This window comes from Silurus meridionalis, chromosome 25 (assembly GCF_014805685.1).
Source record: "Silurus meridionalis isolate SWU-2019-XX chromosome 25, ASM1480568v1, whole genome shotgun sequence".
Lineage (NCBI taxonomy): Eukaryota > Metazoa > Chordata > Actinopteri > Siluriformes > Siluridae > Silurus > Silurus meridionalis.
The window spans coordinates 6,574,116-6,587,876 of record NC_060908.1 but is presented as its reverse complement, the minus strand read 5'-3'; the positions used below and the strand labels follow the sequence as shown (position 1 = coordinate 6,587,876).

General features: G+C 35.9%; 1 protein-coding gene across 1 annotated transcript; it reads left to right on the top strand.

The window, feature by feature from the left end:
• Window positions 1-3,348: 3,348 nt before the first annotated feature.
• Window positions 3,349-11,604, top strand: hpda (4-hydroxyphenylpyruvate dioxygenase a). The gene is made up of 14 exons (XM_046838588.1): window positions 3,349-3,452; window positions 3,618-3,644; window positions 3,793-3,855; window positions 5,855-5,959; window positions 6,166-6,208; window positions 6,325-6,407; window positions 6,876-6,965; window positions 7,056-7,162; window positions 7,311-7,388; window positions 7,757-7,919; window positions 8,231-8,302; window positions 8,587-8,709; window positions 9,169-9,285; window positions 11,307-11,604. The coding sequence occupies exons 1-14, from the start codon at window positions 3,450-3,452 to the stop codon at window positions 11,418-11,420; spliced, it is 1,188 nt and encodes a 395-aa protein (XP_046694544.1). The 5' UTR covers window positions 3,349-3,449; the 3' UTR covers window positions 11,421-11,604.
• Window positions 11,605-13,761: the final 2,157 nt, after the last annotated feature.

Below are 13,761 nucleotides of genomic sequence, written 5' to 3'. Positions count from 1 at the left end.
CTTCCATAAACCACAGAGTTAGTTGCACTCAATTGTATAGGATGTCTTTAGATGTGGTTGATGTAGATTTTCTCTTTACTTCAAATTGGAAACCCAACCCTGTTCCAGCATGAAAATGCCCCTGTGCACAAAGGAACCTACAGGAAGATATAGATTACTTGGAGTGGGAGATCTTAAATGGCCTGAAATAGAGCTAATTATTATTAGAAAAAATAGAATTTGCCAAAAGCACAAACATATTTAATCTGGTATGTATATACTATAAACCAGGGGTCATCAACATGGCGCAAGGACCACATGAGTAGCCCGCGAGCCTTTTCTAAAAAATAGCTGTTTCCTACTTTGTTAAATCATTGTTGATAATTATTGTGAGAAATAATTTCCATGGTCAGTGTCTTCACATAGATGAATATCATTAATTATTAATAATAACATATAATAAAAGGTAAATTGAGCAAATTTGTTATTTCTGATCAAAGTGACAACTGTGTGTATCAAACTCGTAGCCCTTCACATTAATCGGTACCCAAGAAGTAGCGCTCAGTTTCAAAAAGGTTGGTGACCCCTGCTATAAACATTCATTTGAGACTTGAGAAACAAAGTCATTATTGTCATGTGTGTTTTTCACTCTCACCTGACATTGTAATAGCATGCATTTAGCTCATACTAGGAACTACATCCACATGTTTTAAGGACAGGTGTACTACTATGTGGGACCTGTTGACACTGCTCTCAGCTAATCCTCCAGTTGAACCTGTTCATACCTTGAAAACTATGGCCACACCAAGCTTTTATATGGTTCAGTGAAGACAGATTATATGGAAAGGTAAAAAGTTGAGTAGGAAACAATAGAATGTGGGGGTGAAGAAACCTTTCTCACTTCTGCTGTGATCTTTTTTTTTTTTTTAGCAGAAATTAACAAAATGCTTTCACAAGTTTTTGGATTTTATAGCGGCAATGGTTTGGAAATATCTTTAACAAATGTAATATTACAATTTCAAATTAGCAAAAAGAGAGAGGGAGGGAAAAGCCTTCAGATACAAACGTGGCACTACTTTATTAAAATGAATACTAGTAAGATTGCTCCCTCTAATGTTCAAATATCAAAAGACACAGTGGTCCAACAGTCTGAGAGCATACCTAAAAATGCTTTTTTTTGCTTTCTTTGCTTTTCTATATATATATATATATATATATATATATATATATATATACAGTACAGACCAAAAGTTTGGACACACCTTCTCATTCAAAGAGTTTTCTTTATTTTCATGACTATGAAAATTGTAGAGTCACACTAAAGGCATCAAGGGCTATTTGACCAAGAAGGAGAGTGATGGGGTGCTGCGCCAGATGACCTGGCCTCCACAGTCACCGGACCTGAACCCAATCGAGATGGTTTAGGGGTGAGCTGGACCGCAGAGTGAAGGCAAAAGGGCCAACAAGTGCCAAGCATCTCTCAGGGAACTCCTTCAAGACTGTTGGAAGACCATTTCAGGTGACTACCTCTTGAAGCTCATCAAGAGAATGCCAAGAGTGTGCAAAGCAGTAATCAAAGCAAAAGGTGGCTACTGAAGAACCTAGAATATGACATATTTTCAGTTGTTTCACACTTTTTTGTTATGTATATAATTCCATATATAATTCCACGTGTTAATTCATAGTTTTGATGCCTTCAGTGTGAATCTACAATTTTCATAGTCATGAAAATAAAGAAAACTCTTTGAATGAGGAGGTGTGTCCAAACTTTTGGTCTGTACTGTATATATTTGCAATAGAAAATATTGTATATATATTTTCCATTGCAAATGATATTATTGACACCAGCTTGAGTAAAAAGAGAAATATATAATAACATGAATTTTAGAGGGTATAGTATTTGATAACTAACCGTTTTGCTTTATTCACAGTGTACATTCAAGCAGTAAAAGCAGGTTGAGGTAGAGAGTGTTGTGTAGTAAGAGCAGGTTGCGGTAGAGAGTGTTGTGTAGTAAAAGCAGGTTGAGGTAGTGGGTGTTGTTTAGAAAAAAGCAGGTTGAGGTAGAGGGTGTTGTGTAGTAAAAGCAGGTTGAGGTAGAGGGTGTTGTGTAGTAAAAGCAGGTTGCGGTATAGGGTGTTGTGTAGTAAAAGCAGGTTGAGGTAGAGGGTGTTGTGTAGTAAAAGCAGGTTGCGGTATAGGGTGTTGTGTAGTAAAAGCAGGTTGAGGTAGAGGTGTTGTGTAGTAAGAGCAGGTTGCGGTAGAGAGTGTTGTGTAGTAAAAGCAGGTTGAGGTAGAGAGTGTTGTGTAGTAAAAGCAGGTTGAGGTAGAGGTGTTGTGTAGTAAAAGCAGGTTGAGGTAGAGGGTGTTGTGTAGTAAAAGCAGGTTGAGGTAGAGAGTGTTGTGTAGTAAAAGCAGGTTGAGGTAGAGGTGTTGTGTAGTAAAAGCAGGTTGAGGTAGAGGGTGTTGTGTAGTAAAAGCAGGTTGAGGTAGAGGGTGTGTAGTAAAAGCAGGTTGAGGTAGAGGGTGTTGTGTAGTAAAAGCAGGTTGAGGTAGAGGGTGTTGTGTAGTAAGAGCAGGTTGAGGTAGTGAGTGTTGTGTAGTAAGAGCAGGTTAAGGTAGAGGGTGGGTGACGTGCAAAAATATGAATACAGATGTTCTCCTGGCTGAGGGTCCAAATTGCCTGGAGGAAGAAGCCATTTTCTTCATTCTCTGAGAGTGTTGGGCTTCAGTATGTCATCTGAATACATGCTTCAATAATAATGCTTAAAGGAAAATCTGATTCTATGTCAAATGAAGTTCAAACTAACAAATGTAAATAGTGCAGAATATCAAATCTTGAATACTCAAATGAGATTCAACAGTTTGTGCCTTAATGTAACACACACTTTAACAAGCTAGCTAACAAGTTTCATGTGATTTGTTTCATGTGATTTGTTTTGTATTATTATTATTTGTTTTTTTTATTTTATGTGATTTTTACCATTTGATTGATTTTAGTCATGTGATTTATTTTTAGGTCATTAATTTATCTTTACATGTTCTGTAGTAAATGCCTTCATTAGATTGTCCTTGGACAGACAAAATAGTCTAAATAAACAGCCGTCATTCAAGAGACTAACAACCAATCAAAGTCAGAGGATCAAATAGCAAATAGCAAATAGCACATGAAAAAAGGAATCAACCCTTGAGCTTGTTTAGAAAAACAGTTCAGTTACATAATAATTTGTATTAATCAGAATAGACCTGGTCCCAGGTCAGCAAAAACCGTTAGGTGTGTGTGTGTGTGTGTGTGTGTGTGTGTGTGTGTGTGTGTGTAAACCATGACTGGTTAGAGAAGAGGGTGAAGGGGTGTTGAACTGATGGCCAATCACTGTTTCATTTCAGTCACGTACTTATCTGTAGATGAAATTGTGAGAGAATTGCTTTTGACTGACCGTCCTTGTGAGCAGTGCCCATCGAGAGCAGCAACATGGTGAGTGTGAAGCCAAATCAACAGATTTCCATTATGGATTCAAAAACTCCAATTTAGTCAAAATTAAATGAGACGAAACACAATGTCAGATTTATGTCATTAAAGAAAAAAATATGAAATATAAAGTATTCTAAATGAGTAATACCATAGTGTTTTTGTTTCTAGACAAGCTACAATGACAAAGGAGAAAAGGTAATATAATCAGTTTTACTGTCACATATTGATTCTTTATATATAAACACTTTGGGGAAAAAAATCCAGCATTGCAGAAGGATAGTTATATATTAAAGACCTGTTGGAACTATAAAAAACGGGATGTTTTTGTATGTGTTTGTTACAGCCAGAAAGAGGCAAATTTGTCCGGTTCCACCATTTGACATTCTGGGTGGGCAATGCTAAACAGGTATGTATATCATAGAGAAGCTTTCAATGGCATATGTGCAAGCAAAAAAAGAAATAATAAAATTGTCAAAATAATAAGCTTTTAATGATCACTCATTGGTCAGAAAAAAAAAGCACTCCCGAGACCTCCTGTGTCCCTGTTTGCTAATTTTCTTGGACTTTTTGGGGTCTAAGAAAAAAACTAGAAATGGGGAAACTCTGCATCTATAGATTTCTTGAAAGGCAATTCATGATGACCAATAAAATGTTTGATTTAAAATGATGTAAATCTAACACATGTCTGGGATGTATATTAGTTCTGTTAAAATATGTCATTAGTTAGACTTGAAGCAGTTCTTCATTGGCCTGATAACAAGCTCATAAATTGAACCAGTTTGGATAGAGCAGGGAAATCTAATTCTTGCTAATTTTCTGAACAGGTATTTGTTGAGACCATTTAAAGCTTAACAGTTTGCCATTTTGGGTAAAAGTAGTCTAGTCACCAATAAATGTCATTATAGATGTTTTTTGCATGTGTTTACACAGTAATCGATGGCTAAATGCACTGACAACAGTAAGCTAAAATATGAGCTGAGCTACATTTTTATTTTTTGTTGGGCGAAAATGTACACAATGGCTAATTTGGACAAAGAAATGGATCACGGCATCGTTGTAATTGTACAGTTGCTGGGTGACAAGCTGACAGGTTTGGACCTGCTTGTGCACATGCAGCTATGGCCCATTAATCATAACTTAAATGTGCCACAACCCCACACTTTCCCAGGTTATTTTAGCTTTCCGAAAACTTTATTTTACAATAAGATAAGTATTGATGAGCCACTTGCGAAACTCACAGTATGTACACAGTAAATATATCTGGTAAACAGCATGCCGGTTGGACTTCCAGGTCCACAGTAACTAGAAAGAAAACCTCTAGGGCTTTTAAGCATTAAAAAGTACTACAGAGTCATGATTATTTACCTTTTAAATAATTAGTTCTTTTGAATACTACATATCACAATCCATTGAACATCGACCATCCCACATTTAGTCAACATTTGCTGTTATAATAACCTCCACACTTCTGGGAACATCTTCTACTAGACAAGTGGACATTTGTGTTCATTTAACCACAGGTACATTAATAAAGTCAGTTACTGATGTAAGATGAGGAGGCCTGAGTGTCAGGGTCAGTGATGCAGTTAATGAAAGGGTTAGGGTCAGAGCTCTACTGAAGGTCGCTCAACTCATGTAAACCATGTCTTCATGTAGCTTGCTTTGTGCACAGGGGTTTGGGTCTCCTAGTTCAAGTGAAGGAAAAATGTAATATATCAACAGACATCCTATACAATTGTGTGCCTCCAGTTTGGGAAAAAAATCACATATGGTTAGAAAAGTGTCCCAATTACAAAGTACTATTAATTTACATTGTCAATTTTTATTGATATAATATTTGTCAATTTTTTAAGGAAACAATAATAAACAAATAAATAAATAATAACCGGAATGACAAAAAAATGTAAAAATGTACACTGAGATTATTTCCTTAATCAAGCATGGCCATAAATTGATAGTGTGGTTACAATTTTATATATTACAGAGCAAGTGTAGCCTAAATTCTCGAAAACAAATCTTTTTAATCTGAACAATGTGGCCACTGAACCATAAACATAACATGAACATAACTAAAACGCAGTGGAGACACAATTGCTGATATTTTGATATAACTTCAGCCCAATGTGCCTTAATTTGGTTATCAAATTGATTAGAAGTTTTTCAAAAAAATAGTCTAACTTCCCACAACATATTAAATTTATGGACCTGATCAGGATTTTTTGACCAACAACATAATCATTGGTGTCAATGAGAAACTTTGCTTGTGCCCTTAAAATATTAAGCTTTTGTAGTTACATTTTTGGCCAGGCTTGATTAAAAAATTTTACATCAGAGACTGGTAGAACAGAAAATGAATGAAACCAGTAACTGCAGAAACATCCAGGTTTATCTTGGTGCTCCTCTAGGCGGCAGCCTTCTACTGCGATAAGATGGGCTTCGAGCCTTTGGCCTATAAAGGCTTGGAGACGGGAAACAGAGAGAAGGTGTCCCATGTCATCAAACAGGACAAGGTATGTGTATGGACAAAAACACAAACACAATTTACTGGACAAAAAAAATATATATTCCAAATAAACCTGAGAATAGCATCAGTCACTGATACAAAAAACACAAATCTTATAAATGAAATGGTAACCTGCAGGATTGAGCAACTTTTAGAAACAGATGAGGATAATTCTTATTGAAATGCATATTGACTCATTACGTTTCCCTGCAGATTCTATTTGAATTTGTGTCTCCTCTGAATCCTGGAAATGAAGGTATACAATTCATTTTGGTTTTCATACATTTTCATTACACTTTTATAAAATCGGTGATTTTTTTTTTGTGTGTGTAATTCAACTTTTGTGTAATATATTTTTCTCTCTCTTCCTAGAGATGGGCAAGTACTGCATAAAACATGGAGATGCTGTTAAGGACATCGCATTCCAAGTAGAAGACTGTGACTTTTTAGTCAAGGTAAATGCTATAAAAAAATCCCACGGTGTCCAGATAACAAAAGAAATATGTGACGCAGAACTACATCGATGTTGATGACAGTTTTGAGATATGTCTTGAAATTCCTGCAATTGAATAGAGAAAGTTCCTTGTATTTAGGGTTGGTTATTGCAGGAATTTAAAAGAAACCTAAAACCTGAGACCGGGTTTTTTTTATAATAACCATTAGACCACCACCTTTAAACACAGATCTCCCAGCCCACCATAGAACTCCAGCCTCCCATTAAACAAACATGACAAATATTTAAAAACAAAAAAAAATAGTAAACATTCAGACCTTAAGATAAGTAATATCTCAGATTAAGATGTTGTCTATTCTAATGTACTTCAAGTCTATCACATGTGATCAATGCCAGAATCATATGTGCATCAAGATACAGTTTGATAGATGAATTTTTCTGAATGTGGGTGTCTTGTGCTTGTTAACAGAAAGCCAAAGAGAGAGGAGCAGTGATTGTTAAAGAACCATGGGTCGAACAGGACAACTTTGGGAAAATTAAATATGCAGTGATACAAACGGTAATCCACAAACAGCAAAACCCTGGTATGTGCTTTAATTAATGTGTTAATAATAACACACTAAGATCTCCGCCTGACTTTTTCTCTCAGTATGGAGATACCACTCACACGTTTGTGGAGTATCTGACTCCTTACAAAGGCCTGTTTCTCCCTGGATACCATGAACCTCTCTTTAGGGACCCACTGCTCCCCAAACTGTAAGTGTGAATGCAGATCAGGCATAAAAAGTTTAATAATAATTTGGAATATTTTTGTGTTATATTTATACTGAGTACTCAAACACAAAGGGATGCATCATTAATTAATGTCATTTATCTACTTTTTTTATTCTAATTTCACTTTTAGGCCTTCAGGCGGCCTGAGCTTCATTGACCACATTGTTGGAAACCAGCCAGATGATCAAATGGTGCCAATCTCAGACTGGTGCGAGTCTGCACGCAGCTCACGTACTGCTGGCAAAATCCCAGAACAAGCAATCAATAATAACTCTTTCAGAGAAATAACCTGGCAGCAAGTGCAATGTTGATTTCAAGTGAAGGCCAAGTTCTGTCAGGTTGCACATTTGAAATCAGACCGGCCTGTGCAGAGGATTTTCACCTCCATAATTATAACCTTCCATAATTCTTTTTCGTAATGGCATGATAAATAGACGAAGCACAATAAAGCAACCTTGCATCTGCTTTGTATAACATTTCTCCCATTTATTTTATATATATATATATATATATATATATATATATATATATATATATATATATATATATATATATGTCTCCTTTTCTCTCTCTCAGGTACCAGAAATGTCTAATGTTCCACCGGTTCTGGTCCATAGATGATAAACAGATCCATACACAATACAGCTCTCTCAGGTCTATTGTCGTGACCAACTATGAGGAGACCATCAAAATGCCCATCAATGAGCCAGCACCTGGGAAGAAGAAATCACAGATCCAGGTTTGAAAAAAGAAATGCATGCATCCAAAATTCAATTGGAATGATTGCTTACTGGCTTAAATTTGCACTTTGCAAGACAAAGACAGACAGACAAGCATAGAGACAGGCAGATAGACAAATACACATATAGACAGATATGAGACAAATGGACAAATAGATAGATAGATAGATAGATAGATAGATAGATAGATAGATAGATAGATAGATAGATAGATAGATAGATAGATAGATAGATAGATGGATATATAGATGGATAAATGCACACTGTGTTCACTGTGGTTTGTACTTTCTGTGTGTTTGTGTGTGTTCAGGAGTATGTGGATTACAATGGAGGACCTGGAGTTCAGCATATTGCCCTTAACACTTCAAACATCATCCAATCAGTGAGCACAGGACAAGTCAACAAGTCATGTTGATACATTTTCTTTAATGTTTGCAGAAATACAATAATAATCAACTCAAATTCATTCCCAAGCACTAGCAGGGTGTGTTACACTGTTGTCATACTGTAATCACAGTTTGCATGCAGACAGCCAATAAACAGTCGATAACATGGCCTTACACGCTTGTGTGGCCTTTTATAATATCAAACAATGTGGCAGACACTCGGCTCATATTATGTCATGTAGCCATGATAAATGTGTTCTCTATTTTCACTCGGAATCAGATTGTGAACCTGAAAGCCCGGGGCATGGAGTTCCTGTCCACTCCAGACAGTTATTACGACACGCTGCGTGAGAAACTCAAGACGGCCAAGATCAAAGTGAAGGAGGACCTGAAGACCCTGCAGGTGAGACTACAGAGATACAAGTTGCTGCTTGTCTGGATTAGTTTTGACCTAGATCTGAAAGAGACATGGTAATTGTATAATATGGAGAAAATATGGCATAAAAGAACCACGTTTGATTCTGATCTTCCATGTTAGATATGTTTATCATAATTTAAACATTTTTGTTTGACCAATTAAAAGGTTTTTTTAAAGAACTAATTTGTTATAGCACAGATAGCACAATAGACCAAAACACTTGTTTTGATGAAGTTTTATGTTGAAATAATTACATGTTTTAATACAAATATAATTATTAATTATACCATAAAGTAAAATGTTAATACAGTACATAAAATAGCATTTTTGGGGTGGCATCTGTTCATCACCCCCCCAATAAACAGGATATTACTGTACATATGTTTATAACAGCACTGTGTTACAGTGTTTAATTATAAATTTTACTTTTTTTTTTTTTTATAGGAGCTTAAGATCTTGGTAGACTTTGATGATAAGGGTTACCTGCTTCAGATCTTCACTAAACCTGTGCAGGACAGACCCACTCTGTTCCTAGAGGTCATCCAGAGACACAACCACTTTGTGAGTGTTCATAAAAACAGATATTACATACAGAATTAAATAAAGGTATCCTATAAAATCTCTAGCGTTCTCAAGAGATTAAAGTTCAAAATTCTGCATGGTGCAAATAAATATTTCCTTTTTTCATTCATATCATATTCATGCACGCAGAAAAACAAGCTAAATAATGTGAATGGACAGCATAAATATATCTAAAAAATGTATCTATTTAAGACAAATACTGATCACAGGTTTTCCTAATGAATATATTAACAGGAATATTTTTCGATGTTCCTTGTTTTTAGGCATCAGCAGCAAATTAAATAAGCTTTAGTATTTTACAAGCTAAAGTGTCCAATGTCATATCAAAAGTTTATTTATATGGCATCTTTTATAATGACCTATTGACAAAGTGCTTTACATTAAAATTACTAATAAAATACAATTAGAGCATTCACAACCAAGTACCAGCCCAGAAACACATAATAAAATAATAATAATAACTTCCTTTAAGAGTGAAAAGTTAAAGAAAAAAAAGAGTTTTAAACAAAGATTTTAAAGTTGCCAGATTTGAGGCACACCTTATATCAAAAGGCAGATTGTTCCACAGCTTTGGAGCAGACACAGCAAAAGCTCGATCACCTGTGTACCTTTTGTACTTAGTCCTTGGTACATATATAAGAAGCTGATGAGAGATTTTAAGTAAACATGATGAAGAGTGTAGCCATAATAAGTCAACAAGATATTTGGGAGCTAAATTATTTAAAGACTTATAGACAAACATTAGAACTTTGAAATAAACTCTGAAACGAACTGGAAGCCAGTGCAGTGAAGCCAAAACAGGGGGGTATATGTCCTTGTCTATGTGTATTAGTCAAAATGCAGCTTTTCCACTTTTGGACAGATTTTTGGTAAGATTTTGTTTTTTAAGCAGATTGTAAATTAAATATTAGGCAAATGTGTATTAAAATTGGTAGAAAATAGTGTTAAAAACCTAAAATACCTGTGAAACCAACACACACTTCTCATATAAGTACCCTAAAAATAAATACAGATATGTTTTACATACAAAGTATGTTCTCAATTCCAGGCTCTCAATTCCAAATTCCAATCACTACAGGTGTTTTTCTATAATCTAAGCCAATTTTTTGCAGATGACTTAATAAATGCCTTTAACTACACAAACAGCAATGTCGGGTCTGGTATTTTAACTAGTCTTAAGGTGGTCTAGTGGTTAGGATGCGGCGCTCTCACCGCTGCGGCCCGGGTTCGATCCCCGGTCAGGGAACCAACCCCAGCCATTAGGGTTGCACAAGCCTTAGTGCTGGTCCCAAGCCCAGATAAATGGGAAAGGTTGCGTTAGGAAGGGCATCCAGCATAAAAACATGTGCCAAATCAAACATGTGGATGATCCGCTGTGGCGACACCTAATGGGAGAAGCCGAAAGAAAGTTCATGAAGCTGTAAGTTAGTAAAGAGAAAACCGAAATTATAGTTAAAAAGGTGCTACATACAGTAAAAGCTGTTTGATTTTAAAAGAAACAACATATTCATCCCAATACTATTTAAAAATGTAGGTAAACTAATGCCTTTAGTATTACCAGTGATGCTTAACACCACCACTGAGTTATTGAAGTGTTTAAGTGAAACTATGCAGAGCACGAAGGTCCTCAGGACTGGTAAAGATCCCGTAGTTTACTCTGTTTGGACAGGCCCGGCGATTAACTAGGGGCCTTTTCAGCCGTATGAAGTAGAGGAAATGCCCGAAGACAGGACATTTCTGCCCTAACCACACCAAAGAGGTGCTAAGACTTAAAACAGCGACTTTGACATTCAAAACATTCATTGCAGTTCCTTTGAAGGGGAGAATTTTCCAAAACAGCCCCCCAATGCCTAGACACTCTTCATTCCACTCATTTATTGTTTAAAATAGACAAAAAAATATTTTGAACAGTAATGTAAATACAAAAGTAAGAATGAATATTTAGCTTTTCCTCAAGAAGAGAACATTTCTGTCTCTTTATGACTGTTTTGATTTTTTAGGGCTTTGGCGCTGGCAACTTCAAATCACTGTTCGAGGCCATTGAGAAAGACCAGGATGCCAGAGGAAACCTCACTGTTCTTACTGCTGATGGCAATCCCAAGATTTTTAATTAACTCCCATAAGATGTCTGATGCAAACAAGTCATGCATAAATGAACACATTACTTAATATTGCATCAAATGCATTGAAAAAGAATCTGAGGAAGCCACCAGTTCACACACTTTAACCTCACAAAGTTTTTTGCACTTGCAGTCAAACAACTGTAAGATCTTATCAATAAAACAATAAAATTAAAAATGTGTCATTTATTGCATGCCATGTAGAGACTAAAGATGTGTTGCAAGCATATTGGTTTTTTATCAAACAACCATTCAGTACAGTATGTTGATTTAGCTGAGAAAATGCTGAAAGTCCAGTTTGGCACCAAATGTTTACTCTGTCAGGTCAGTTTGTGAAACACGGTGATCCAAAAAACCTAGTTACTCTAAATCATCTATCAGTGAATGAAGAAAATAGGTCATAGGTTGCTTTACTTTATGTTAAAATGTCCCTAAGTATTACATTTAATTGTCTGAGGACTTTACAACAGGGTCATTTTAAATTATGCCCAAACGTATAATCTATACAGAATTCAGAGAATAATATTTTTGAAAATGTATTTTAAGTGCTGTTGAATTCTCAAATCTGATTGGTAAAATACATTTTTAAATTAAATTTTTAAACCTGTATGGCTCAGAGATTATTTGAAAACTTAGCAAGTCACATTTATATTAAAAAGTATGGTTTCTATTATCACATTATTAACTGAGGCATCCTGAGGTCGCACCAGCTCTAGTCACGTCCCACCTCATGAAGACTGTGGATCTTTATCTTAAACATCCCGAACCATCTAGAGACGTACCAGCGCCATTTGGATTCCACTTCATGTAGAGTTTGGACATTGGAACTCTTTGTGTGTTTGAAGGCTCTGGCATGGAGAAGTTGGTGTTGGATCAATGATGATCTCAAATGTTGAGCTATTTTATGAGTTGCTCAGTAGCTTCTGATTCCACAACGTCAACTGACTGTATAAAGGACATTATTCACAATCTTACATTCCGGTGCTTATGTTAGTTCTCACTCTCCAGTGTTCTGTATTGTTTAAAGACTATAATCACACTCTTGATATCACCCAAATGAGGATGGGTTCCCCTTTTGAGTCTGGTTCCTCTCAAGGTTTCTTCCTCTTAACATCTAAGCGAGTTTTTCCTTGCCACAGTCGCCATGGCTGCTCATCAGGAATAAATACACATTGTTCACCTTAATTCTTAAATTCTATAACGCTGCTTTGAGACAATGTCTATTGTGAAAAGCGCTATAGAAATAAACTTGACTTGACTTGACTATAGTATCGGTTCATTCACAGATCTTGGCTTGGATTCCCTTTTGAGTCTGGTTCCTCCAAAGATTCTTTCTAATGCCATCTCAGGGATTTTTCCTTACCACAGTCGCTATTAGCCTGCTCATTAGGGACAAACTTACAATGAAAAGGAGCAAAATTATATATTCTTTTTTTACTGCTTCATCTGTTTAAAGCTGCTTTGAGACAATGTACATTGTTAAAAATGATATATGAAAATGGATTGAATTCACTGTTTATAGCTGTTATATTACAGAGTGGATGTTCCACAATGTTAAAATTACAACGTGTGTCAGTGTTCTCAAATTACTGTAATATAAAGAGGAGTTAAAGCTTCAGAACATGTGGTCACAAAACAAATTAATTTCAGGGTGGCAACAGAAAGACCACACACCAGGGTACAGCACTCTCCATAACAGCATGCTTCACTGAGTATACTTAATACATCCATTTACAGAAAATCTGCTGTAATGTTATAATGGTTTGAACTTTCATTTTAGGGAAAAATGTTCAATTCAGCATCCTTAGTGGTTCTTCCATTTGCCTGTTTGGGGCAAGTCTTACAGGTTATATGTAAAGTTCCATGACCATTTTCTAATTTTAGTGGCATTATTACAAAAGTGAAATAAAACTGGTATGAGAAGTCATTAATCTGCACAAAATACCCCATAATACTTCCACATTTTCATTGCCATCATTGCTACTGTCTTGCTCATTAGAGATAAAGTAATAGGCACAAATTAATTTTTTTTTTATTTAAAATGCAGTATTTTCTTATCCTACACTATATCATCAAGAATATTGGGATATCTGCCTTTTCCAGAAATATGTGGTCATTTTCCCTTCACTTGGACAACTAGGAGACCCAAACCTGACAATGCCCCAAGCACAAAGGCAGCTCTTTGAAGATATGGTTTACATGGGTTCGAATGTAAGTTCTTGAGTGGCCTGCTATAGAGCTCTGACTTCACCTCTATTAAACACCTTTGGGATGAATTTTGAACACTAATTGCACCCCAGGCCTCCTTACTCTACATCAGAACCTGACTCTACAA